At 38.0% G+C, this 27,957-nt stretch overlaps 1 protein-coding gene and 1 non-coding gene across 6 annotated transcripts in view; one reads left to right on the forward strand and one right to left on the reverse strand.

Moving 5' to 3' along the window:
• DMXL1 (Dmx like 1) overlaps window positions 1–25,716 on the reverse strand; it is a 170,352-nt gene extending 144,636 nt beyond the window's left edge. For 2 of the 5 annotated variants that reach the window (XM_074382300.1, XM_074382293.1), the window contains exons 1-6: window positions 25,486–25,716; window positions 25,090–25,191; window positions 14,538–14,663; window positions 11,189–11,260; window positions 7,589–7,667; window positions 2,846–2,978 (exon numbers count right to left, since the gene is read on the reverse strand). In XM_074382300.1, coding sequence (XP_074238401.1) covers window positions 2,846–2,978; window positions 7,589–7,667; window positions 11,189–11,260; window positions 14,538–14,663; window positions 25,090–25,176 — 497 coding nt within the window. In that variant the 5' untranslated portion in view covers window positions 25,177–25,191; window positions 25,486–25,716. Of the gene's footprint in view, window positions 1–2,845; window positions 2,979–7,588; window positions 7,668–11,188; window positions 11,261–14,537; window positions 14,664–25,089 lie in introns of all 5 variants that reach the window. The other 3 variants (XM_003920672.4, XM_003920673.4, XM_074382307.1) reach the window with 2 other exon arrangements.
• Window positions 25,717–27,055: 1,339 nt separating this feature from the next.
• Window positions 27,056–27,156, forward strand: LOC120365921 (small nucleolar RNA U13). Its single transcript, XR_005580748.1, has one exon. It is a non-coding gene; the product is annotated as a small nucleolar RNA U13 (small nucleolar RNA).
• The last annotated feature ends 801 nt before the right edge of the window (window positions 27,157–27,957 follow it).

Here is a 27,957-nt window from a genome sequence, read left to right on the forward strand (position 1 = left end):
ATCTACATTATTATTTTATTCGCTTATGGTATTCTATTGTATATGTTTATATATATATATATATATATGCATGCACACACACATACAATGATTTCAAATAATTTTTCACTGCTGTTTTCTAATTTTTGCTGCAACGACAACGAAGAGAAGTGAACATTCCTGCACACACATTTTTAGAACATCTGGTTAATCCTAAGGATATCCTTAAACAAAATATTTTTTTCCTTTTTTTTTAAATTGAGACAGAGTCTTGCTCTGTCGCCCAGGCTGGAGTGCAGTGATGTGATCTCCACTCACTGCAACCTCCACTGCCCTGGCTCAAGCAATTCTCATGTCTCAGCCTCCCGAGTAGACAGGATTATAGGTGTGCGACACCATGCCTGGCCTTTTTTTTTTTTTTTTTTTTTTTGAGACTAAATTTGGCTCAGCTCACCACAATCTCCACCTCCTGGGTTCAAGCACTTCTCCTGCCTCAGCCCCCTGAGTAGGTGGGATTACAGGCATATGCCACCATGCCCAGCTAATTTTGTATTTTTAGTGGCGATGGGGTTTCACCGAGTTGACCAGGCTGGTTGAACTCCTGATCTCAGGTGAGCCACCTGCCTCAGCTTCCCAAAGTGCTGAGATTACAGGCATGAGCCACCATGCCCAGCCTACAGCTCTTTCTAAAGAATTATTTATGCAAAATTCTGTTCCCTTTCTACATGTTAACCCATGACCTATCTGAGGGGTACAAAACACATGGAATTAGCTCCTTTGAAATCTGTAAATTCTACATATGGGACATCTGCCTTACTTTGGTATGTGATATTTATGCTATCACTTCATATAAACCTAGGCAGTTTCACTTAACATCCTGTTATATCAGTTTACTGAATTATTTTCTATCTCCCCCTGGCTGTTCATTGCAATATTCTAAGCACCTTTAAAGCTACCTGGAACCATTCAACAATTATTTGTTGAATGAATGAATGAAATCTAGAACTCTTATTTAAAGGATATGAAGAAAATTAAGCCTGTTGAATCATACTTCCAAAACGTGCCCTAGAAAGATAGTATCAACTGCACTCCCTTACTGATGACAGTATACAAGAGCCCCTATTTCTCTAAACACTATTAGAAAAGATCCATCCTCTTTCTGAACATTTCACATTCTTGATTTCAAGTGAGATCACCTCTTATTACACTTATTGTTAATATGTTTTACATCTTTTTAAAATTTTCTCTCCATTCCCCAATGCTGTTTACTATTGTGACACCTGCTCTTTTCTAATTAATTTAAGGTCTACTTTTACAAACACATTTGCCCAAAACTGCACATATTTCTTCTCATGTTTGTATTTCTTTCCTTGTTGACATTTTGCTTTATAGAAATGTTTTATTGATACAGTTAGAACTATTTTTCATTTCCTACCCATTTCCAATTTGGGTGTCATTCTTAGTTTTTCCCTAACTCTAAAGCAGCACTTCTTGTCCAACAGCAATATAACATAAATGACAAATGCTAGCCAAATATGTAATTTTAAATTTCCTATTAGTCACATTTTTAAAAAAAAGTTAAAACTGGCAAAATTAGTTATATTTTTTATTTAATCTAATATATAAAAATATTTCAACATTTTTTAAAATGTTAGAGATATTTTACAATTTTTTTTAATACTAAATTTGTAAAGTCCAGCACATTTCAATTTGGACTAGTTGCATTTCAAGTGCTCAATACTGACATGTAGTTAGTGGCTACCATACTGGACAATGTAGCTCTAAAATATAAAACTTCACCTGTATTTTCCTCTAATATTTTTGTTTCATTTTATAGAAATTTATTTTACCATCCCACATTCTTTTTGGTGTCAGGTATGAAAGACTCTAACTTAATTTCCCCTCCACAAAGCTAGCTAGTTTTTCCCACCATAAAATACTACCTTATGGCCAGGCACAGTGGCTCACACCTGTGATGCCAGCACTTTGGGAGGCCAAGGTGGGTGGATCACTTGAGGACAGGAGTTCAAGATCAGCCTGGCCAATATGGTGAAACCTCATCTCTACTAAAAATATAAAAATTAGCCTGGTAAATTTTATTATACAAGTGCATGCTTGTAATCCCAGCTACTTGGGAGGCTGAGGCAGGAGAATCGCTTGAACCCAGGAGGCAGGGGTTGCAGTAAGCCTCGTGCCATTGCACTCCATCCTGGGCAACAGAGCAATCCTCTGTCTCAGAAAAAAAACCCAAAAAACAAAAACAAACAAACAAAAAAACCCAACCTTACATATAGAATCTCCATGCATAACTGAGTCTAATCCTGGATCCTAATCTGTCTGTTCCTACATCAATAACAAAATGCTTGATCATCTGTAGTATTAGAATTCATTTTACTAAACCGTGTATCTTTATTCTTTTCTTTCAGAATTGCTCTGACTTTCCTGTATTTGTCCTTTTGAATAGACTTTAAAACTGTACTTAATAGAAAGCTCACTCAGATTTTGACAAGGATCATTTTCAATGTATAGATTATGTGGGATAAATAGATTTCTTCACAATAGGAAGTCTTCCATTCAAAAACATCAAAGTTGTCTCTCTTTTCATATAATTTAGCAAGTTTATATTTAATGGTCTTCATACAGGCCTTACACATTTATGTTTCTTCCTATTTTATTTGACATTTTAAAAAAATGTATTTGTAGAACATGGGAAATAGAGAATTATCTGTGTATAAGAAAAAACATACCACTGACTAAAAATCAATATGTTTTATGTTAGTGTGGTTTTATACAACTAAAATACATTTATAATGAAACCACATAGAACAACAGGTTTATCAGTTTACTCCCCTAATTAATTGCTTACTTGCAATGCCAAATGCATCTCCAATCCCCAAAGTTAAGATCAGTTTTGTTTAAATTTTCATCTTCAGTTGGCTTCTCCAAGTTAGTATTAGACCAGAGTTGTAAATAGCTGGAACCAGTTAAAAGACGACTGCCTAAAAAAAAATTATTCATCATTTATTTAGGTATTTAATACTGACTTAAATTACATGCTCAATAATTTCATATAAAACAACTACTAAAAAAAGTGAAATAAAAAATTTTGAGGAAAGGAGGAGAAGGCTGTATTTTAATTTTGCTAAAATAGCTTGAGATAAAAAGGAAGACATCTTAAAACCTCTCCTTTAACAACCATTTAATGAGCGTCATCTTTGTACCAGGCACTGTGCTAGGCATTAGAAATACAATGACAAAACACTGTCCTTTTTCATCTTGAGTGTATATTTCAGTTGAAAGACATGGGAATATCATGATACCATGTACAAGTATTATATACATGATAGAAATGCGTGCAAAGCTTTATGGAAGCCCACAGGAAGGAGACGTTAATGTGTACCTGTAGTAAAAGTGCCAGGAAAAGTGATGAAATGCAACCTGGTCCTTAATGGGCGAGTAAGCAGAAGAGACAGGCATTTCAGAAAGGAGACCTAACATGAACAAAGGCATGAAGACATGTAAGTTCATATATTTTCCCAAGAATGCCTCTGAATCTGGTATATGTTAAGGAATAAGATACACGGAAAGGCTAGAAAAAAAAATTGCCATGGAAAAAATGCCAAGGTGAGACTGTGAAGAGTTTTTCAAGTTTATAGGGTTTGGGCTTTGTTACAGGTAGTTGGGAGTAAAAGGTTTTCAAGTGGCAGTGGGGGAGGCTGGGGGAGTTGTTATGTAATCGGATCTGTATTTTATAACACGGGGGCTTAACCGGAGGAGAGGCAGTCAACAGATGGAGAGGCCTGTGAACCTCCCTCTATTGAGATAACATACAAAAGTTGCACATACAATATGTGCATTTTTCCAGAAAGATAATCTGTAACGTTCATCAAAATTTCAAAGACTCTAGTATATAAAGAAGGTTAAAAAATACTTTTTAGTCAGGTGCGGTGGCTCACGCCTGTAACCCCAGTACTTTGGGAGACCAAGGCAGGCAAATCACTTGAGGTCAGGAGTTCGAGACCAGCCTGATGAACACGGAGAAACCCTAATAATACAAAAACTAGCCAGGTGTGGTGGCACATGCCTGTAATCCCAGCTACTCGGGAGGCTGAGGCAGGAGAATTGCTTGAACCCAGAGGCTGAGGTTGCATTGAGCCAAGATTGCACCATTGCACTCCAGCCTGGGCAACAAGAGCAAAATTCCATATCAAAAAATAAATAAATAAATACATTTTAGAAAAACTCTAGAGACAAACAACATCAGCGAAAACATAAATGTGTAGTTTAACCAAGTATTAAACATAAATGTGTAGTTTAACCAAGTATTAAACTATTAATCCTGGTTAATTAACTATAAAAAGTCAGGAGGTAAATCATGAGGATCTCAAACAAATATTTTAAAAGCAAGCCTCTGAAAGCCACTTCAAAAAGTATTGTCAAGGCTGGGTGCAGTGGCTCACACCTGTAATCCCAGCACTTTGGGAGGCCAAGGTGTAGGACTGCTTGAGCCCAGGAGTTCAAGACCTGCCTCAGCAACATAGTAAAACCCTGTTTCTACAAAAAAAAAAAAAAAAAAAAAAAGAGTACAAAAATTAGTTAGGCACACGCTTGTAGTCCCAGACAGCAGGGTGGCTGAAGTGGGAGATCACTCAAGCCTGGGGGGTCGAGGCTGCAGTGAGCTATAATTGTGCTACTGCAGCCCAGCCTGGGTCACAGAGCAAGAACTTGTCTCAAGAAAAAACAAACAAAAAGAATTGTCAGGGTTTGAACCCATAAAAATACAGGGAAAAAACAAGAGGTTTAAAGGACAGATTCTAACTTTATGGCTTGGGAATTAAGTAGAAGGTCGTGCTATCATCCACACAAAGCACAAGTAGTTCTGGCAAAAAAGCTGACAATAAAGATGGCATTCACCCTGGCAATTAAGGACTATAGATTTGTGTATTTCTAAAGTAATTTTTTTTTTTTAATGGGCCTGTGACACAGCCCTCAGGAGATCCTAAGAACATGCATCCCTAATTTTTTTCTTATTTTTTGCAGAGATGGGGTTGTGCTATGTTGCCCAGGATGGTCTCAAACTGCTGGGCTCAAGCAATCCTCCCACCTCAGTCTTCCAAAGTGCTGGATTACAGGCGTGGGCCAGCATGTCTGGCCCTCGTTTTCTTATTTCAAAAGGAAAGTGGATATGTGGCATAGACTTTAGATAAGAAATCCCTATATCTAAATCCGAAGATGCTTAATTAGCCCTGTGAATTTGATCTAGTTGGGCAACTTCCGAGCTTCAACTTTCCCATCTATAAAATTTGAGTTTTTTATACAGTTGTTTTAAGGATTAGCTATAATATGCACAAAGTCTCTAGCACAGGCCAGGCACTAAGCAGAAGCTCAATAAATAGTAGAGCAACTAGATACAAGGTTTCACAGACTGGGGGAAAAAAGCACAAAAAGTAATGAAACATCCCATTTGAATATGTTGATTATTCCACTTTTGAACTTACCAACAGATACAAATTTTCTTTTGCTTAATATAAACTGAAGATAAAATTAAGATATCCCCTAAAAGATTAAGAAGTTAATACAGAATACAAAATTAATCCCAGGTATGGAAAGGAACAGAAGTAGGTGAGATATAATACGGTATACTGATTTCAAGCTCTAAGGACAGAATTACAGATATTAAAGTAGAAAAAAAGCATAAAAAGTCTAAAACAGAGAACCTTATGATTTAGGCAAGATACAATAATGAATCTCGACACAAGACAAAGGCATTAATCAGTTTACCAACACCATCTAAAAATACTTTTGTATCTATCTGAACTGATGACTTCTATTTCTATGTTCCAAAGATAATTTTTATTTTATTTTTTTTTGGAGACAGTCTTGCTCTGTCACCCAGGCTGGAATGCAGTAGGACAATCATAGCTCACTGCAGCCTCAACCTCCTAGGCTCAAACAAGCCTCCCACCTTAGCCTCCTGAGTAGCTGAGACCTCCAGTGTCGGTCATCAGGCCTGGCTAATTTTTTTAAAAAAATTTTGTAGAGATGGAGTCTCCCTATGTCACCCAGGCTGGTCTGAAACTCCTGGGCTCAAGCAGTTCTCCCCACTCAGCCTCCTAAAGTCCTGGTATTGCAGGTGTGAATCACCACACCCAACCCCAAAGATAACTTTTTATCTACTACATTCAAATGTCTATCTATTGCTTTATGACATGCAAGCTTCTCAGAGTCCACATATCCTATAAATACCTTATGTTTCACTACCTCTAACTCCTATATATTACTCTTCTTGTGGTCATAGATACTCTCAAAGTAATTTCAAATCCAGTTGTCCAGTAATGTCAATTCTACTGCCTAAACACATTTCACATCCATGTATACCTTTCACTATTTATTAATTCATTTAATATTAATTAAGCACATACTATGGAAAAGGCATTGAAATAAGTTATTATTTCTCATCCAGATTAATGAGAATACAACCTCTCCAAAGGTCACTCCTCCTGTTCCACCTGCCACTGACCCTTCTAACTCAGGGCTAGTAGCCCAATCTCGCAAAACCATAAATCTTACATCACTAGCCTCTTTCAAAAACCTACAGTTTTTAGACAACTATAAAGAATTAAATTCAATGTTTTTAGCATGATTTTAAAAGTCTTCTATAATATGGTATGGTCTTATCTCCTTACCACCACTGAGACTCAGTCCAGTGAACTACTAATCCTTATTATAATGTATCTTGTGCCGTCTTTTTCTGTGCCTTCGCTCACTTTGGTAGAATGGTAAAAATGGCTCCCAATAAATTATGTCTCCCCGTGTTGATGCCCCCATGTAATATGACTTTGCCATATCATTCATTAAGAGGTGGAGTCTATTTCTCCCATCCCTTAATATGAGCTGGGCTTGTAACCATATAATGTGGCAGGAACAACATTCTGGGACTTCCTTGCAGCTTCTACTTTCACTCTCAGAATGCAGCCACCATGTAAAATCCAGGCTACTTTGCTAGAGAGGGCCACAGAAGAGGCCATGTGGAGGAGAACAAAGGCATTCCAGTAGATAGTAAGCAGCAAGGCCCAGATATGTGAACAAAGCTTTTCTTGGATCTTTCAGCTACAGATAAAATGCTTCAGCCAATACCACATGGAACAATAGACCAGCCATTCCCACAGAGCCTTCCTGACCAACAGAATTATAAGCAATAAAATGACGGATGTTTTAAGCCATCCATCATTTTGGGGGATGCTTTTCTAATGCAGAAATAGATAACTTATATATATATATTTCATTATATTTTCTTAAACTTCACTTTTTTCCTGTTATATTTACGCAACCCTCATTGCTAAAGTCTGTCTACTCTCAGGTCAAAAGGCTCCTTTCCAATACCTCAATTCTCCAGAGAAATATCTCTTTCCAAAAACAGTAAGTATCCTATTACAGCACTTAGAACATTCTCTCATCTCTTACAGTGCATATCTGTCTTCATTTCATTATAAACTCTAAAGGGGAATGACCTACAATCTCACACAAAGAAGTGAAATACATGAGAGTAATAAAAATAGTAACTTGGCAAGTGATATTTCATTTTAGTTAATCCTGCTTATTTTCTTACCTGTGGGATCCCAAGTTATATTGTGTGCTATTGATTCCAAAAAAAATTGGCCGCTTTTCTGCCACTGACTATATAACTCCTAAAATTAAGAAAAAAGTCATTTAGCCCATTATAATTGGCATCTCTGTCAAATGCGTACGTTCATGTTTGTTCTTATAATAAATCAGGCAGGCAATTTTAAAGATAATGAAATGTTCAATTCAGTCAACAAAAATATAGAATATAGGATAAAAAAGACATGTGAGACAATACCTATTATTGGAGGTCAAAATTCTATCATTAGTATAAACAACCAATAACTACATGCTACCTTGGATAACAGTCTTATTAACCTCAGATCTAATTATTATTATACTATTATTATAGTTATAGCAAAAAGCTTAATTTTAAATGTGTCTTTACTATTTGAAGTTTTCTTCTCTTTCACCGCTTTATCCACACCTGAGATCATAATGGTATGTGGAAAAATTCAGAATAAAAGATATAACATTTTGATACCATTATGTAATTTATGGCTTTACAACTTCTTAAAGTGAAATTCTGCCTTTTTTTCTTGCCTGCAAATTAGTAAGAAACACACAATGTAATTGTGACCCAGAACACATACATATACAAATAAATACAATCTAGGATCGTCCTTATTGCATGTGACATACTCTGGTATTTTCTCTATTTCATTTTCTTTTTAAATTCAGGTTTTGGCCTATACTAAGTTGAGTTCACAGTCCAATTACAGATTGAACTTCATACTCTCTCTCTTAATGCAATGGTTCTCAAGCTCTGGTACAACAAAGAATAGGCTGAGATGTTACTAAAAATTCAAATTTCCAAGACCTGTGCCCAAAAATTCAGGTTCAAAAGGTTCAGGATGGGAAGCAGAAATGTGTACTTTAACACTCCAGGTGATTTTGATGTAAGTGACCTACAGAATATGCTTTCATCAAACACTGCCTTGCAGGAATGGCTTTCAATCACAGTACATACCAGAAGCCTCTCTAGAACAAGACATTTAACTGCATAGACACAATTCCACACCTACAGATTTAGAAATTTCCAGGGCAGGCCCTGGACACATATATCCAACAGGAGCTGTGAAGTGCAACTCTCATGAAGAACCACCATCTTAAAAGAATACTCCAGAATATACAAAGAAAAGGAAATAATGTATTTTTACAAGGATCTAAAGATTCTGAGACTATCTCTAGAATCATAGATTTTAAGTATCTTTCAAGTCTATAACTTTATCATTTGATCCAGTTTTGCCCTTCTTCATCATGTTTATTATCTTTTCTGCAAAGTCAATGCTAATAAGTCAACAAAACAGCCTCTTTTTGAATTTTATACATTATTATATTCACCAATTATGATTCACAAAGAAGAAAATGGACAAACACTAAAATTGTCTATTCTACCCTTCCCAATAAAAGCATCTTAACATAGCATACTGATTTTCAAAAGCTACTTACTTTATTTAATAAATATTTATTCAGTATTGAAATACACTGTTGGCCGGGTGCGGTGGCTCAAGCCTGTAATCCCAGCACTTTGGGAGGCCGAGGCAGGTGGATCACGAGGTCAAGAGATCGAGACCATCCTGGTCAACATGGTGAAACCCCATCTCTACTAAAAATACAAAAAATTAGCTGGGCATGGTGGCGCGTGCCTGTAATCCCAGCTACTCAGGAGGCTGAGGCAGGAGAATTGCCTGAACCCAGGAGGCGGAGGTTGCAGTGAGCAGAGATCGCGCCATTGCACTCCAGCCTGGGTAACAAGAGCGAAACTCCGTCTCAACAAAAAAAAAAAAAAAAAAAATGAAATACACTGTTGTGGGCTAAGTGGGGTAATTACGTTAAAAATTTATTTTTAGTACTGTCAATTACTAATTCTTAAGGCTTTAAGAGCCTCCAATAGATTCACTATGCAATCTATAAAAACAAATACACATCAGAGAAAAGCGTGAATACTCCTTCCATGAAATTTAAAGATGAATATCAATTAACTTAGAAAATATTTTTCATTTACACAAGGTAAGGAAAGAATGTTCACACCTAGGAATCAATAAAGATGGTTTTACTCTTAGTTTTGTGGTTTAATAGCTGTTTCACTGGTCAAGTCACTATTTCCTTTGAGCCTAGTCTACTACCTTACTTGTAAAAAGAAGAAATAATAGTTGAGCAAACTAGGTTTGAAGTAATTTGTAAAATACTAATGAGCTAAGTAAAGATATGAAAACTATCAAAAGATATATAAAGGTATATCTGCTATTAAAACAGTTTAATTCTTTATAATTAATACATTTCTAAACAGTCTTTGACATAATGTTAGCCTAATAATATTCCCATCAAGAATGAATAGGTATTAATGAATTTCAGAGTTAAGCAAAGAATTTCATAAGCCTAACTTACCTAAAAGAGCAACTACCTAGATAGCCCCATATACAGAAACCAGTTCTTTTTTTTTAAAAATTTTATTTATTTTTTTATTTTATTTTACTTTTTTTGAGATGGAGTTTCGCTCTTGTTACCCAGGCTGGAGTGCAATGGCACAATATTGGCTCACCGTAACCTCCACCTCCTGGGTTCAAGCAATTCTCCTGCCTCAGCCTCCTGAGTAGCTGGGATTACAGGCACGTGCCACCATGCCCAGCTAATTTTTTGTATTTTTAGTAGAGATGGGGTTTCACCATGTTGACCAGGATGGTCTCAATCTCTCGACCTCATGATCCACCTGCCTCAGCCTCCCAAAGTGCCGGGATAAGACTCCCAATACACTGCTCTTTGGATAACACTATGCTTATCTTATTTCAGGTGGTTTTTTTATTTTTATTTTTAGAGACAGGGTCTTTCTGTGTCACCCCGGCTGTAATCATAGCTCATGGCAACCTCAAATTTCTGGGCTTAAACGATCTTCCCATCTCAGCCTTCTGAGCAGCTGAGACTATAGGCAAGCACCACCATGCCTGGCTAAACTGTTTTTAAACTCTTGCCCAGGCTGGCCTCAGACTCCTGGCCTTATGCAATCCTCCTGTCTCAGCCTCCCAAGTAGCTAGGATTACAGGCACGTGCATTAAGGAACCTATAAAATCTACTAACACAATCCAAATATTTATTAACTATTGAGTAACCAGGTTTCGGAACTATTTCTGAGTACAGCTTCCTTATAAAGAAAAACATTCATTGCCCTGTTAACAATTGTGTTACATGATCTAAATAATGCAAGAAAGTTAAGCCCTAAAGAGGCAGAAAATCTGTATAAAGGTAGATTATAAAACAAAGAAAAAAGTACATATAGCTGGACAATGGTATCTGATACTAGCAATAAAGTAAGTGACAAACTTTAGGTTACTGACTCTTCAAATATTTATTATAAAATTTGAAATGTCAGAAATGAAATAAGCATTTCAACAATTCACTGGTACAATTTAGTTTAATTGTATCTCAATGAAAGATTTAAATATAATTTTAATATCAAAATGGAATTTAGCATGTTATCTTCTATTATATAAGTTATATCGATTTACTCAATGAGCACTCTGATTTTATACTATTTTAATACTTAAGACATTTCGATTCCTAAAAGAAAACATTGTAAATTACTAACCAAATTTTTCTTTTGTTTCGGCAGGTTAACTGGTTCAAAAATGGAGATAACATTTCCATAAGATGCTGCAATCTTTTAAAAAGAAAAAAAAGAAAACTTATTATGGATATGTTAACTTACTTATGCATCAAAAAAAGCAAAGAAATGAATACTATCACTTTAAATATGGTAATACACACAATTTCATTCACTGATACTTAAGAATGTCAGTTTTGAAGACTATCACATCTGCATTAGAATCCTAGAACTGCTATTTACTACATAAGTGGCAACTTAATCTCTCCAAACATTAGTTTCCGTGTCAGTGTTCATAATATATAAAACACTATCTTCCCAGCAGAATTATTTAGAGGGTTGAAATAACATTTATAAAACACCTAGCATATAATAAAGTGATATACGATATGCACAATAAATGTTAATTGTCATCTATCCTCAAAATTCACAATTCTGTCAGTGTACATTAACTTTTCAAAAATATAACTTAGATCTATTCCTCTGCAAACTCCCAGAGTACATTTTAAAAAATATTTACTTTACTTATCTTTTGAATTCACTCTTTAAATTGATGGAGCATAACCTTTCCTGGTTCTGTTTTACAAGGTAGCTACTACTATAACTTGAGTGAGTCTCATATGAAGAAAACCAAAATATTGGAAATCAAACACAGAGAGAGACAAAGAGATTAAATGAATGAATGAATCATGGATAGAAAGAAGAATGTATGATCTAGTAAAGAGGAAGGTAAGAAATAAGGACACAACATACATGTGGAGAAAAAACTTTTAATGGGTATTTTAGTTCTTAGGATATAGAGGTCACTTGTACTGAGTTGATCTGTAGAAGTGTTTAGTTTGAGCCTTTAATTATGGGTGGGATTTCAAAAAGCAGCAAGTATTCGATTTTATAAATAGGGTGTAGTATAAACACAGGTGTCAAGACTAAAAGAGGTAATGTACGTTTAGAGGTGAATGACCACCATCCCATCAGGAAGACGGTGCTCCTTGTAACAAAATAGTGTACATGAGACTAAAAAGGCAGGTCTGAACCAGGTTGTAAAAGGCCTCATGCCAAGGTGAACAATTTGAACTTTTCCAAGGTAATGGGAAGCTAAGAGTATTTTGAAGTTAAGAATATTTTGAAGCTGATGAATAACAGGATAAATGCTGATTTTCTCAGAAAAATTAGGTCGTAGTATAGTACAAAGCAAAAACACAGTAATAATAAAAATACAGGTGCAAATGATGTTAACATTTCCTTCTTAACTGCAAATAATCAGAAGTCCCCGGGTACCAAAACCTGCAAATTTTCTTCCTGATACTTTAAGGAACCCTATGATAATACTGATCTCTGTAAATCAAGAAAATATTTCTTTTTTAGAATGATTATAAAACCAAATGACTTCTTCATTCCTCTTTTCTGTTTTTGTTTTTAGAAATGGGGTCTTGCTTTGTCACCCAGGCTGCAGTGCGGTGGGGCAATCAGAGCTCACTGCAGCCTGGAACTCCTGGGCTCAAGTGATTATCCCGTCTAAGCTTCCCAAGTAGCTAGGACTACAGGAGCACATCTGGCTATTTATTTTTTATTTTTACTTTTGTAGAGATAGTGTTGCCCAAGCTAGTCTCAAATTCCTGGTCTCAAGGGATCTGCCTGCCTCAACCCTCCCAAAGCTCTGGGATCACAGGCATGAGCTACCACACCTGGCCATGATTTCTTCATTCTAACCTGGACTGTCATATAATCTATCACGGAAAGATAGCTCATATTGGAAAGTATTAAATTCAATTTTTAACATTAACCAGTTCCCTGTGAGTCTAGATGGTATGAAGCAAGTTTTTTTTTTGTTTGTTTTTGTTTTTTTGAGACGGAGTTTCGCTCTTGTTACCCAGGCTGGAGTGCAATGGCACGATCTCGGCTCACCACAACCTCCGCCTCCTGGGTTCAGGCAATTCTCCTGCCTCAGCCTCCTGAGTAGCTGGGATTACAGGCACATGCCACCACGCCCAGCTAATTTTGTGTATTTTTAGTAGAGACGGGGTTTCACCATGTTGACCAGGATGGTCCCGATCTCTTGACCTTGTGATCCACCCGTCTCGGCCTCCCAAAGTGCTGGGATTACAGGCTTGAGCCACCACGCCTGGCGATTAAGCAAGTTTTTATACCATAAAGATTACAGAACAAAAGAGCTAGGAGATGAAACAAACATGAGAGAGAATGAAAAAAAAAATCTCTAGGATTTTCAGCATTCCATAATAAAGATCCTTTTTGTTGTATAGTGAGAAGCCATAGGAAGCCTCAACAAAAGACAGGGGACACTTGTAACGATATTAAAGGGAAGGAATACCATGTAACAAAAAGAACAGTAGTCCAACAAATACGTAAAGATTGAGAAAACAGAAAATCCTTTTACAATTAATATCTTTATGTCCCAGTGAGTAACTTTCAATACTAGAAGGTTTACCTCAAATGAAGATTAGTTTTAAAAACAAATGATTGGGTCCATGAACTCTTACATGACATTTTGATTTCTTATACAAAATGTTCTAGTGGAATCATATGAGTGTATTTGCAAAGTTCAGTCCAGTCTAGCTACACAATTATACATAGGCCTTACCATCTATGCCTAAATGGAATTATTTTAAGCTATATGTTATGCTGCCTTGCCTACTAGTAGGACTCTCTCATTCTGGTATTACACGAACTGTATTTAAGCTGATCTAGAAGAATTTTACACTTTGTTTCTTTTGTTTTTATTTTTTTTACACTTTGTTTCTTTTGTTTTTGTTATTGCTACTTTACTTTCAAGGTTACCTTTTTACTTTTCATATGCAAATAGAAGTCCAGATAAAGTTTTTCACTTTTCTTATAGGCTTAGCAGAAATTAATATTATAAACTCTAGAAGAGTTTTTCATTTCCACACAAAGTTACACAGTTCTTGTTATACAGAAGTTACAAGGAGATAACTACCTGTTTACAGACCAAAAAAACCTCTAAGTCATTTCCTTCAGTTTATTTGTAAACAATCAAGATTTATTGTTATCCCTTTCCCTCAATCCAATTGCCTTTTAAACATGTAAGCTTTAGACTCATTCTATATCAAGAATAAAATATAAGTATTATATTTCTTTTTCAATTCAAAGACAACGATGCTACAATTTAAAATTATGTAAGAATAGAATTTCTAGCACTCTATAGAATGCATCTTAGAGAACCAAAAATATTTTTAGCTACACTATCCTTGAAACAAAGCCAAGTCCCTGCTTCAATAGGAAATACCATACTTCACAGATTATCCTGACAAAAACTATATTCCAAACAAATTTGCATATTAACCACAAGATTACAAACCTTGCCTTGTTGCATTGAACAGTCTACACATCCCACTTGAATATTTCCATGTTTAGCTCCTGGGATTATCTGCAATCTTTCAAAATCACTTCCCAGTATTACAATGTCACATCCAGATGCATAAGCCTAAAAAATAAAATAAAAATGATACAAGTGTCAAGAAAACATTTACCATGTAGAATACTAGCATTAACTACCATGTTTCAAGGTGGGGAGAATAAATGTTTCAAAAGACCAATTTTAGATGTTCTTTTCTTCAAAAAAAAATCTATATTCGGAACTATTTCCCTTACCTCCCCATATACAGCCTATTAGCAAATTCTGTCAGTCCTGATGCAAAATATGCATCAACTCTGTCAACTTCTTTCATCTCCAATGATTGCACAACCCTCGTCTAAACCATGATCATCTCTGTCCAGTCCTACAGTTAATAGCAAACTTCCATTCTTGCCTCCCACTAATTCATTTCCACAAAGAGTGATATTTGAAAAATGCTTATTGCACCAAGTAATTTTCCCTGCTTAAACTCAACAGTTTTCCACTGTGCTTGGAATAAAATCTCAACACCTTGCCATGGTCAATATCCTAAATGGTCGTCCTTCTATAAACCCATCTCAGGCTACTCTTTCCTTCTCTCAGTTGGGTCTCATTTCTGTTCCTTTTTCCATCTCAAGGTGTTTATCTGCCTAGTCTTTTCTAGTTAGCTGCTTTCCAATACTCAGGTCACAGTTCCCAACCATTAACTCTCCCATTACTTTCTATCAGATTACTGTTGATTTTCTTCATGGCATATATCACAATTTTTAAATATCTTTATTATCCATATCTATTCTAAAAGTTAAATTCCAAAAGGAAAGGATTCAAATTTATCTTGTTCTCTGCTCTAGTCCTCAATTCTAACACAAGAGCCTAAAGCACAGCTAGCAATTTATAAATGGAATAAATGAAGCATTTAATTTCACAAAAACAGTCACTACAACAAAAGAAAGTATACATAGTTCAAGGCTTGTTGGCAAGCATTTCATACCTCTTTTTCCATTTTACAACAGTTAGCATAACTCTCCCAACAAGAATTATTTGTGTGTCCTTTTCCCTATCACCTTCTTTGATCCCAGGAGTTTCTTCCATTACAGGGTACGTGGTTGTTCTCCTAGGATTCATATTATAGGCTGGCACACGTTACAGCAAAAACATCCAACACAAACTGTTTCCCATCCTGAGTTCATTAAGTTTTATCAATTCTCGACTTGCTCCTCATTTTTGCACAAGCATGTATATTTAAAATTATATTTCATATATACTTTAATTCCTACCAAAAGCAAAATTATTCTGTATATCCAACAAAAATATTAAAAATGGGACTTGAGAGAACATACAAATAAATGTGCTCCTATTATAAAAAAGAAAATCAAGGCCCAAATAAGTTGATAATGTTTTAGTGGCAGAGTGGACTTCAGAACCTGATCTCTTGCTTTTTGGCCTCTTGCTATTTATTTCCATGGTACCAACAGGGTTCTTGCCTAGTTAACATGCTTGCCTGGAATTATTCCCAAAAATAATAAAGAATAATCAAGTATGATTCCACTAGTATCACATAGTGAAAAGAACTGGCTCAAACAAACAAAAAAAAAATCACATGATGGTCTCCTCTCCTATATAAATATCATGATGGGATCATAAGACTTGTCATAAGGCCATTAGCAAGAATAAATTCCAAAGACTAATTTTAAGAGTTGTCTTTCAAATAATGTAGAAACTAATTTTTCTACTTGATATTAAGTTTTATAATACCGATTGTCAGTTTCTCAAAATATTATGTTAAATTTTATGCGTTTACAATTTAGATTTGCTCCCTTTTAAACAACATTTTTGGTTTCCATTAAGCGGAATAAGAAACTCATTTCTTCATCACTTTACCATTGTTATACCTGAAATTATCTACCTAATTTCAGATATTATGTTGCATGTATTTTGTCAAACACGACTCACAATTTTCCCATATCAAGTCTATATTAATCTTGAAGTACCACACAAATTACTATTTAATACAAGTATTATACTTGAAGAGTTGAGAAATGTAAAGTAATCCCAGAAATAAACAGTACTACAGAGAGGAAAATACTAATAACACAATTGCTACTTTATCATTCAATGACTTAGGTAGTTCTGAATTACCCTTGTTCTTTGGCTGCTGCTGCTTCATACTACTACTATTTGATCAGTGATGGTACCAGAAGTTACAAAGCTGTCTCTTTAGGCTTGGTTAATTTTAAATCAAATAAAACTATTGAACTTGGCTGGGCATGGTGGTTCACACCTGTAATCCCAGAAAAATGGGAGGCCAAGGCAGGTGAATCACTTGGGCCCAGGAGTTAAAGACCAGCTTGGATAACATGGCAAAACTGTCTCTACAGAAAACACAAAAATTGTGTTGTAGTGGCGCACACCTGTAGTCCCAGTTACCCAAAAGGCTGAGGTGGGAGGATAACCTGAGCCCAGAAGGTCAAGGCTGTGGTGATGAGCACCACTACATTCCAGCCCGGCCAAGAGAATGAGACCTTGTCTAAAAATAAAAAATTTTAAAAATAGGGCCAATGCAGTGGCTCACGCCTATAATTCCATGGCACTTTGGGAGGCTGAGGTGGGTGGATCACAAAGTCAGAAGTTTGAGACCAGCCTGGACAACTAAGTGAAACCCTGTCTCTACTAAAAATACAAAAATTAGCTAGGCATGTTGGTGCACGCTTGTAATCCTAGTTACTCAGGAGGCTGAGGCAGGAGAGCTGCTTGAACCTGGGAGGTGGAGATTGCACTGAGTAGAGCTCATACCACTTCATTCCAACCTGGGTAACAGAGCCAGGCTCTGTCTCAAAAAAAAAAAAAAAAAAAAAAAAAACCTCAAAGTAATTTGTGAAGGTGAAATCAACTTCTTCCAAACTCTTGGTAATGTTGATATTTTGACCTCCTCCCATGAATTGCAAATGTCCCTAATGGCACCTAGAATGGCAAAGCCTTTCCAGAAGGTTTTTAATTTACTTTGTCCAGGTCCATCAGAGGAATCATTATCTATAGCAGCTATAACCTTATGAAATGTATTTTTTAAAAGATAAGACTTAAAAGTTGGAAGCATTCCTCGGTTCATGGATTACAAAACAAGTGTTGTGTTAGCAGGCATAAAAACTACATTAATCTGCTTGTACATTTGCATCAGAGCTCTTGGGTGATCAGGTCATTGGCAATGAACAGCAATATTTTTCAAGGAAATCTTTTTTCTCAGCAGTAGGTCTCAATAGTGGCCTGGAAATATTTAGTAAACGGTGCTGTAAACAGAGGTGCTGTCATCCAGGTTTTGTTTTTCCATTTGCAGAGCATAGGCAGAGTAGGGTTAGCATAATTCTTAAACACTCTAGGATTTTCAGAATGGTAAATGGTAAATGGGCATGGGCTTCTACTTAAAGTTACCAACTGCATTAGCGTATAACTAGAGTCAGCCTGTCCTTTGAAGCTTTGAAGCCACCTCTCCTCTCTAGCTATGAAAGTCCTAGATGGCATCTTTTTCCAACATGTTTCATCTACTTTAAAATCTGTTCTTTCGCATAGCCACCTTCATCAATTATCTCAGCTAGATCTTCTGGATAACATGCTGAAGCTTCTAATCAGTCAGCATTTGCTGCTTCACCTTGCACTTATAGGTTATACCAGGCGTCCCCAAACTACGGCTCGCGGGCCGCATGCAGCCCCCTGAGGCCATTTATCCGGCCCCCCTCCGCACTTCAGGAAGGGGCACCTCTTTCATTGGTGGTCAGTGAGAGGAGCACAGTATGTGGCGGCCCTCCAACGGTCTGAGGGACAGTGAACTGGCCCCCTGTGTAAAAAGTTTGAGGACGCCTGCCATAACAGATATAATAAGTTTAAAAAGGGGCCAGGCATGGTGGCTCATGCCTGTAATCCCAGCACTTTGGGAGGCCGAGGCAGGCAGATCACTTGAGGTCAGAAGGAGACCAGCCTGGCCAACATGGTGAAATCTCGTATCGACTAAAAATACAAAAATTAGCCAGATGTGCTCTTTTGAACCCAGGAGGCAGAGGTTGCATTGACCTAAAATCGTGCCGCTGCACTCCAGCCTAGGTGACAGAGCGAAGTTCTCTCTCAATAATAATAATAACAATAACAATAAGTTTGAAATATTTTGAGAATTACCGAAATGTGACACAGAGACACAAAGTGAGCACATGCAATTGGAAAAATGGTGCTGACAGATTTCCTCAAGCGTTGCCACAAAACTTCAATTTGTAAAAATCATAATACTTGGCCGGGTGTGGTGGCTCACGCCTATAACCCCAGGACTTTGGGAGGCCAAGGCAGGTGGATCATGAGGTCAGGAGTTCAAGATCAGCCTGGCCAACATGGTGAAACCCCATCTCTACTAATAATACAAAAAATTAGCCAGGCATGGTGGCAGGCACCTGTAACCCCAGCTAATCAGGAGGCTGAGGCAGGAGAATCACTTGAACCTGGGAGGCAGAGGTTGCAATGAGCCCAGATCACACCACAGCACTCCAGCCTGGGCAACAGAGCAAGACTCCATCTCAAAAACAAAAACAAAAACAGAAACAAAAACAAAATAAACACATAATATTTGAAGTACAATGAAGGAAAGAGCAAGAAAACAAGATATTCCTGTATTCAAGAAAACTGAAAGCATATGTCCACACAGAAACTTGTACATGAATGTTCATACCAGCATTATTCATAATGGCCACAAAAGGAAACAACTCAAATGTCTATCAACTCTGAACAGCTAAACAAAATACAGTATATATCCATACAATGGAATATTAAGCCATAAAAAGTAGTAATAAATGATAGAACATGAACTTTACAAAAGACCACATAATTTATTATTTCATTTATATGAAATGTCCAGAATAGACAAGTCCATAGAGTCAGTAAGGTAGCTAGTATAAATAAGCAAACAAGCAATGTAGGTGGCTGTAAGATAGCAGCTGCCAGTGGCTATGGGTAGTGGCAAAGAGACGGTGATTGGTAATAGATATGGGATTTTTCTTGAGGATGAGGAAAATGTTCTTTAATCAGTCTGTGGTAATAGAAATCGTGAATACGCCAAAACCACTAAAATTTACACTTTAAAAGGGTAAACTTAATGGTATATAAATTATATTTCAATAAAGCTATTATTTAAAATAATAATAATTGTGGCTCCAAAAAGATGGTGTTTCACTCGCCTCCAAAGAAAACAAAAAACAGATACTCACAACATTGCACCTGTAATCCCACCTAATCAGGAGGCTAAGGAGGGAGGATCGCTTAAGCCCAGGAGTTTGAGATCAGCCTGGACAATACAGCAAGACTCCATATGAAAAAAAGAAGAAGAATTTTTTACAATAAAAAGAAAACCCAAAACAAATATACAGTGCTGAAATTATCACCAGAAATAAAACAGAACTCACATATGAAGATAAGACAGTTCCTGGGGCTACAGGAATGAAAAAAGACAATTTTCAGAAATTGCTTTAAATTTCCATGCCAATTTACAACCCCTATACTGTACCAGGCAAGGTTAGTGGCCATTGAAAATACCACCAGGACAGGGCTGTCTAAAGACGCATTCGGTAGTGTGTTAACTATACAAAAAAAGACACTGTTCAGTTTAAAAACAAAACTTACACAGCCTAGTGGTTCATGCCTGTAATTCCAGCACTTTGTGGGGCTGAGGTGGAAGGATCACTTGAGGCCAGGAGTTCCAGACATGCCTGGTCAATATAGTGAGACCCTGTCTCTTTTTATTTTAAACTATTTTAACTAGGCCGGGTGTGGTGGATCACACCTGTTTGGGAGGGTGAGGTGGGCAGATCACCTGAGGTCAGGAGTTCGAGACCAGCCTGACTAACAATGGAGAAACCCTGTCTCTAGTTCAAATACAAAATTAGCCAGGCATGGTGAAGCATGCCTATAATCTCAGCTACTCAGGAGGCTGAGGCAGGAGAAGCACTTGAACCTGGGAGGCAGAGGCTGCGTGAGCCAAGATCACGCCATGGCACTCCAGCCTGGGCAACAAAAGCGAAACTCTTTCTCAAAAAAAATTTTTTTAAATTAAAGAACAGTAATAACAAAATAAAAGATCTGTAATCAGAACAATGTATTACTACCCAATAAAATTAAATTAAGAAATAAAATCTTTCTATTAGGCACATATGACATTAGGTTTATCAACTTTAAGACTAAACATGATGCACAAGATGTACAGGAAGAACTGAGTTCCATGTGTGTTATCATGCATATAATCAAAACATAATTTTCAACTTTATTCTCTGCCACAATTTAAAGTCGAAAATTATATTTTGATTATATGCATAACACACATACAATTCAGATCTTCCTGTACATAGAAAAAAGTGCTAGGCTGTAAGTCCATGGTTTAGTACATGTAAAAAGTGCTAGGCTGTTTAAGTCCATGGTTTAGCACATGTAAAACTCTCAAAAATGTCAGTTTTCATAAAATTAAGGTGATATTTATTCTAATGCCTGACACTTGAAAGCACTTCATAGTGGTTGAATTAATGAAAAATGGATAGAGAAACCTTACTGTAATATAATTAATAACTGCTGTATTTTAAAATAGCTTTAATCATTTAGATTTGAGTCCAAATAAAATATTCCTGTTACTTTCTTTTTCAAAGTCATTGTTACGTGTTTTATCACTGACATCAAGTGGCAACTAGGGGAGACTTCAGGTATGCTAAGCAAAAGTTTTGTTTTTTTTTTTAATTTACTGGAATGATTCCTTCATACCTTTTTCCTTGTTAATTTCTTATCTTTGTGAGAAATCTGGTCTTTTAAAAAAAACTTACATTTTTAAGAGTTTTACATGTGCTAAATCATGTACTTACAGCTTAGCCCTTTTTCATGCAACAACTCTATGAATAGTACTATTTTAGTCCCATTTCACAGAAGAGAAAAAAAAGAAATTCAAAGAATAGAACTTGCTAATGGATAAACAGCTAATTATAAGGGACCGCATTGGAAATCAATTCCAAATAATGACCTTACTGTTAGGTTTAAACACTCTTTCAATCACTGTTCTAGGTGTTTACAATGAAGCCTGGGAAGACACATACAATCCACAAGGCAAAATTGGTTAATGATATACTAAAGATGCAAAGAAAGTACTCTAAAAGAACAAGAGAGATGGTCATTACCCACTAGAGGTTTCCTTACTAAGAGCAAAGCCAAAACAGCTTGATGCCTCTTGAAGCAGTAAAAAAGTATCTAATATTTAGACTATAGAAAAGAGGAGAAGTGGCATTCAGTTTCATTTCCATTTAAAACCTGTCAGACTTTATGAGTAAAACAAGATCTCACATCTTGTAATCTTTCAAAGCAAGAACAGGGAAGTTGCCTGCAAACATGCAAAGGGAGGACTTACAAAAACAGGACCATCCTAAGAGAAGGCACAAAGTACCAGAAGGAATAAAAGAATTTTTCAAGGGGAACTGCAAGAGGAAGATGCTATATACTCTACTTTGAGTAGAATGCAATTATGAGATATTTTAGTCTTCACATAGCATCTACTATTAATGTTTGCTATTTTCCCATCAAAGAAAAGTCAAAAATCTAAAGAGGTTAAAAACAAAACTCAGGCTGGGCACAGTGGCTCACGCCTGTAATTCCAACACTTTGGAGGGCTGAGGTAGGTGGATCACCTGAGGTCAGGAGCTCGAGACCAGCCTGACCAACTTGGAGAAACCACGTCTCTACTACAAAATACAAAATTAGCCAGGTACAGTGGCTTACGCCTATAAACCCAGCACTTTGGGAGGCTGAGGCAGGCAGATCACCCCAGGTTGGAAGTTCGAGACCAGCCTGACCAACATGGAGAAACCCTGTCTCTACTAAAAATACAAAATTAGCCAGGTGTGGCGGCCCATGCCTGTAATCACAGCTACTTGGGAGGCTGAGGCAGGAGAATAGCTTGAACCCAGGAGGCAGAGGTTGTGGTGAGCCAAGATCCTGCCATTGCACTCCAGCATGGGCAACAAGAGTGAAACTCTGTCTCAAAAAAAAAAATTAGCCAAGTGTGGTGGTGCATGCCTGTAATCCCAGCTACTTGGGAGGCTGAGGCAGGAGAATCTCTTGAACCCAGGAGGCAGAGGTTGCAGTAAGCCAAGATCACATTACATTCCAGCCTGGACAACAAGAATGAAACTCTCCGACTCAAAAAATAAAATAAAACTCAAAAAGTAAACAAAAGATTCTGGCTTTTAACATGAGAGAACAGGAGAGACACATTTAAGGTGTATATAAGTGTTCAGGATAATGAGTATAAGAAATTTAGTTTGTAACAGAACTATCAACATAAAGAGTCAAGGCTGGACAGGCTGCAAAAGAAAACCATGACTATTATATCCTTAAAATTCCATTAAAACGAAAGAGAGTTGAGCTCTCTTTATACTTAAAAAAATTATTTTTAGTTTATTTACTGAATGCTTCCAGAGACCTGGAAGAAATCTGCAGTAGGCTTGGTGGGAGATTAAATCCTACTCTATGGAAATAAACTTTAAAATTCAGCAGAACTGAGCAACAAGCTGCATGATGGTATAAGGTGACCATCTAATCTTTGGCACATTAACTGATCTCTCCTTAAAAACAATACAAAGACATGCCCCAAGGTTTTATAGGGGAATGCATGCAGGTATATAAATAGGCCATCATACTGTACATGCTTTGAAGTTCACATCACTGCTTACATAGATTGTGAACGTCTTCTTAGAAAAAATTCTTAGGGCTGGACATGGTGGCTCACACCTCTAATCCTAGCACTTTGGGAGGCTAAAGTGAGAGGATCACTTGAACCCAGGAACTCAATACTGGCCTGGGAAACATGAGCAGACCTTATCTCTACAAAAAATAGAAAACTTAGCCAGGTGTGGTGATTAGCATCTGTAGTCCTAGCTATCAGGAGACTAAGGTGGGATGATGGCTTGAGCCAGGGAGGTTGAGGCTGCAGTGAACTGTGATCACGCCACTGCATGCCATCCTGGGTGACAGAGGGAGACCTCATTTCAAAATTTTTAAAAAAGCAAAAGTTCTTAGAATTTAGATTGGAGAAAGCACTCATATAACTTTAGGAAATGGCAGAGAATGCAACATTGTCCTATAATTTCCCACTAGAAAAACCATCTAAGGATGATGATGTTCATCCCTCTTAAGCACCAAGAGCAGAGAGCTATGCCCCCAGCTGTAAGGAAACGAGTTGCTCACTGAGACTCTCAGAGCTCACTCTTTTCCTGAGTATTTAGGCTGGGCAAACATTTAGAATTGGAATCGGGATAAACTAAGCTGTGTATGAGTCAGTCTACAGGGGAGGCACAGCCTCTATCTGAAAGCAAAATGCTTGTTGGCACAATTCTAAAAGTACAATTGAGGCATTAAATGCCTACACCATGTTGAATGCTGAGTATTATTTATTCTGACCAACAAAGACCACAAAAAAGCTAAAAGCAGATAAAAAGATTAAAAATTTCAGACTCCTAAACCTGGGGCACTGGTTACATTGTTTACTTCGCGTCACTTATACAAAATTAAGATTTACTTTTCTGTGTTTTTTGTTGTTGTTGTTTTTAGAAAAAAAGCCTGCAACACTCGGTATTTCCAGGCAGTAACAAGTTTTACTTTTAATCACAACTAAGGAGGTATCTACACAAATTGTATCAAAAATAATTAACATTATAAATTTATTTAGATGAAAGTATCATATGCAATTACTTATAGTTTGAAACTGTTACAAAAAAAACTATAGTTAAGGCAGAAAATGCCACTATACTGACAAGTAGCCTGAAGTTTGGTGCCCTCTTATTTTCAATATGTGAGAAAGACCAATGAAAAGCAAATCACTTTTAGTAAATCTTAACCTGGAATTACCGGGTTATTATAAAATATCCAAGAAATATTTTTTAAAATGAAAAGGCATTTTTTTTTCTTTCCTCAGTTATTTCTCAGGGAATTTGTAAAGAAAATAAACGAAAAGCACTGTTTTAACTGTATCTTTACTCAAGGCTAGTTGTTGATAGCAAACAATTGGTAATTGTTTTGAGACACCCACTCTTTTTAACTACAAAGACACTTGACCTTAACTTAAAATACAAAATGGAGCCAATCCCCACTATTCCTAAGTCTGATAATTTGAATCTATAAAGTGGTATAACAAAAAGCCCCCAACTCGTTACTCAACAAATATTTTTGGATAAACGATTTTGGCAAAGCACCCCTGCCCAAGGAAGTCAGACCAGAAACTTTAAAAATCCTACAGAACATCCTAACTCGAGTTCAGGCTCCATACAGCACCTCACTGACCGAAACGGGTTTGCCTCTTTCGTTTCCAAGGGCCAAGTCTGCCCGGCTCTGGATGATAGGGACCCCCCAGGGGCGACAAGGCGCTCGCGCCTCTGCCCGTCGTTCTGGGCCGACCTCTGCCCAGAACGACGGGCAAAGGCCGGGCCATGGGCGACGCGAGGGCCTGTCTCGAACTCACCGTGAAGCGCTGGTCGCCAATGCCGCCCACGGAGAAGCAGTGGTCGCCAGGGTTCACAGCCCCGGTTAGCACCTGGTGCAAATTCATGTCGGCGCCCTAGTCCTGCAACGGACACCGCGTCCAGCTCATGCCCCGGGTCAGCCGCCGCTTCCCTCCCTCCTTCCCTCAGGGGCGGCGGCCGCTGTTTGGCTGCGACTGCAGAAACGACAGGCGCCCGGAGCTGGAACAGCTCAGCTGGGGCCCGCGGTTCATCCCGAGCCCAGGAGGGCGAGGCCCGGAGGGGGCGGGTCGGCGAGCGGGCGGAGCGCCGCGCTCCTCGGCGCACCTGTCACTGACCGCGCCGGCCCAGGTGAAGATCGGGGTCCCCTCACCAGCCACGACCCGGGGCCGACTCACCGGCCAGGAAGGCCGCGCTGTCTACACACTTCCTCTGGGCCTCAGGCAGCCGCTCCTGACCTAGCCCAAGTGGCGCAGGCAGCACGCGCTCGCACTCCCCACCTGACCTGTCCCTTCCCGGCTCCGGTGCCCGCCACCCCCACAGTCCTCTGCTGCTCACTACGCGTCTCTGGAGCCCTTAGGCGGAAATATCGCGAGACTTCGCTCGGCGAAGTTGGTACTGTGGTAAAGGATTCACTTTTTTACCGCAGCATACATATCGGCAAGTAAATATAAAAACGCCTCTTCTAGTTAGGAACTGGCCAATCCCGACCCCCGGTCCACCTAGGGCTCCGCCCACCACCGCGGATAAGCCAATCTCTTTGAGGCTTGTGCAGGGGAACGCCGTGCGTTTGAGCTTGAACATAATAAGCCTGGTAGAAGCCTGATGAACCCAGAATGAGTGAGATGTGTCAAATTGTGCTTTAGGTTAAGGGCTTAATCTAACTATGGGTCTGAACACTTGAAGGGGAGAAGTGCATTGTAAATAGTGTTGCAATTTCCTCAGTTCTAGTAGGACTACAAGTCCCAACATGCACCGTTCCCCGGGGTGGCCCTAGTGTAAGTACATGTGACCCTTGAAACGTCTACGTTAGCAGCTTAATGGTTTCTCCAGACTTGCGCTTGTTTCGAGGTCACTAAACAGGATGGTTTTTGAAAGGCTCGAACATTGGACAAGTAGTAAAGTGGTATTTTCTTAGCCTAAGTTTATCTTAACACGTTTTGAAATAATGCTGGTAATAACAACATACCAGCCTTGAATTGAGCGCTTGTTTTGGAAAAAAACATAAGAATTCCAGAATCAACAGTGTCACAGCTACAAACTGTGAGATGTCTCATTGTATTTTGACACAAGTTTTGTAATATAATTGACAAACATCTATTTATTTGTTTTCCCCTGTATGCGTAAGCCTCTTCCGGATAGAGAGGAACAGGACACACTCTGTCCCTAATGTCTAGCACTGCGCCAGTCCCACCCAGTTCAAGATGTTCAGTAAATGTTACATAAATGTGTATAGAAACCCTCTAGATAGGCCAGGTGCGGTGGCTCGCGCCTGTAATCCCAGCACTTTGGTAGGCTGAGGCGGACAGATCACCTGAGGTCAGGAGTTCGAGACCAGCCTGGCTAACATGGTGAAACCCCGTTTCTACTAAAAATACAAAAAAGCCCGGCGTGGGGGTGCGCGCCTGTAATCCCCAGCTACCTGGGAGGCTGAGGTAGGAGAATAGCCTCCCCAGAAGGTGGAGATTTCAGTGAGCCAAGATCGTGCCATTACACTCCAGCTTGGGCAACAAGAGCAAAACTCCATCGCGCGCGCGCGCGCACACACACACACACACACACACACACACACCTCTTCAAATAAAATGAGTGGTTTTTAGAATTTCACTAGTTTTTTATATGCTTTTGTTGCAGTAAAAAGACTTGAAACTATACTTGGGTGGGACAAGCATTACTAACTTTATTTTTTTTACTACATTTTTTGTAATGTACATTTACTTTGTCTTGCAATAGAAAGCTACTTACGGGATACTTTTGTAGTTCATAGTGTGATGATTGTGTGTTCACACTTGTATGAGATGTCCCTCCCTCAAACCTTGTTGTGCCACCCACACGTTACTCATCTGATATGGAAAAGGAAAACCCGAAACTAACAACAAAAAATAATAATTTCATTCTGTATTCCAGGCTTTTCATAAAATGAGGGACAAAAATTGTCTTTGCTTTTTAAAAGTAAACGACTTTTAAGGTCTAACGTATCTACCGTTTGACTTCTCTTTTATTATTTCAAATTTTACTTCACATGTCTTAAGTTAATTTTCTATTTTAGACCCTAAGTCAGGATTGTTGTATGTACTTGTGTGAGTCCCACCTAAATTCTGTGGCTGGCCCATAATTTGACATGTTTACTCATTCTATTTTGCCGGGTTGTTGGTTTTGAAAAGCATTACATGTAGTAGAATAAAAGAAACAGCAACAGAGTAGTTAGGGAATCTGAGATCTATTCCTGATTCTCAAAGTAACTAGCTGTGTGACCATGGAAAAGTCTGTTTAATTTTTAAGACTGACTTTCCTTATCTGTAAAATTAGGAACTTTAACTTAATTATTCACAGCATTTTGTTTAGCAAAGCCTTTTCTACAACTCTTTGCATCCGTTAGTGTTTATTTAAATTATTGGCCAAGTGCAGTGGCTCACACCGGTACTCCCAGCAATTTAGGAGGCTGTGGCAGAAGGTGAGCTCAGGAGTTCAAGACCAGCCTGGGCACCATTGCGAAACCGTGTCTCTATGAAAAATACAGACTGGGCAACAAAGGGAGACCTCCATCTCTACAAAAAAAAAAAAAAAGATTTAAAAAAATGAGCCACTTATGTTGGTGCATGCCTGTAGGCCAAGCTACTTGGGAGGCTGATGTGGGAGGATCGCTTGAG

This window comes from Saimiri boliviensis, chromosome 1 (assembly GCF_048565385.1).
Source record: "Saimiri boliviensis isolate mSaiBol1 chromosome 1, mSaiBol1.pri, whole genome shotgun sequence".
NCBI classification, from domain to species: Eukaryota; Metazoa; Chordata; class Mammalia; order Primates; family Cebidae; genus Saimiri; species Saimiri boliviensis.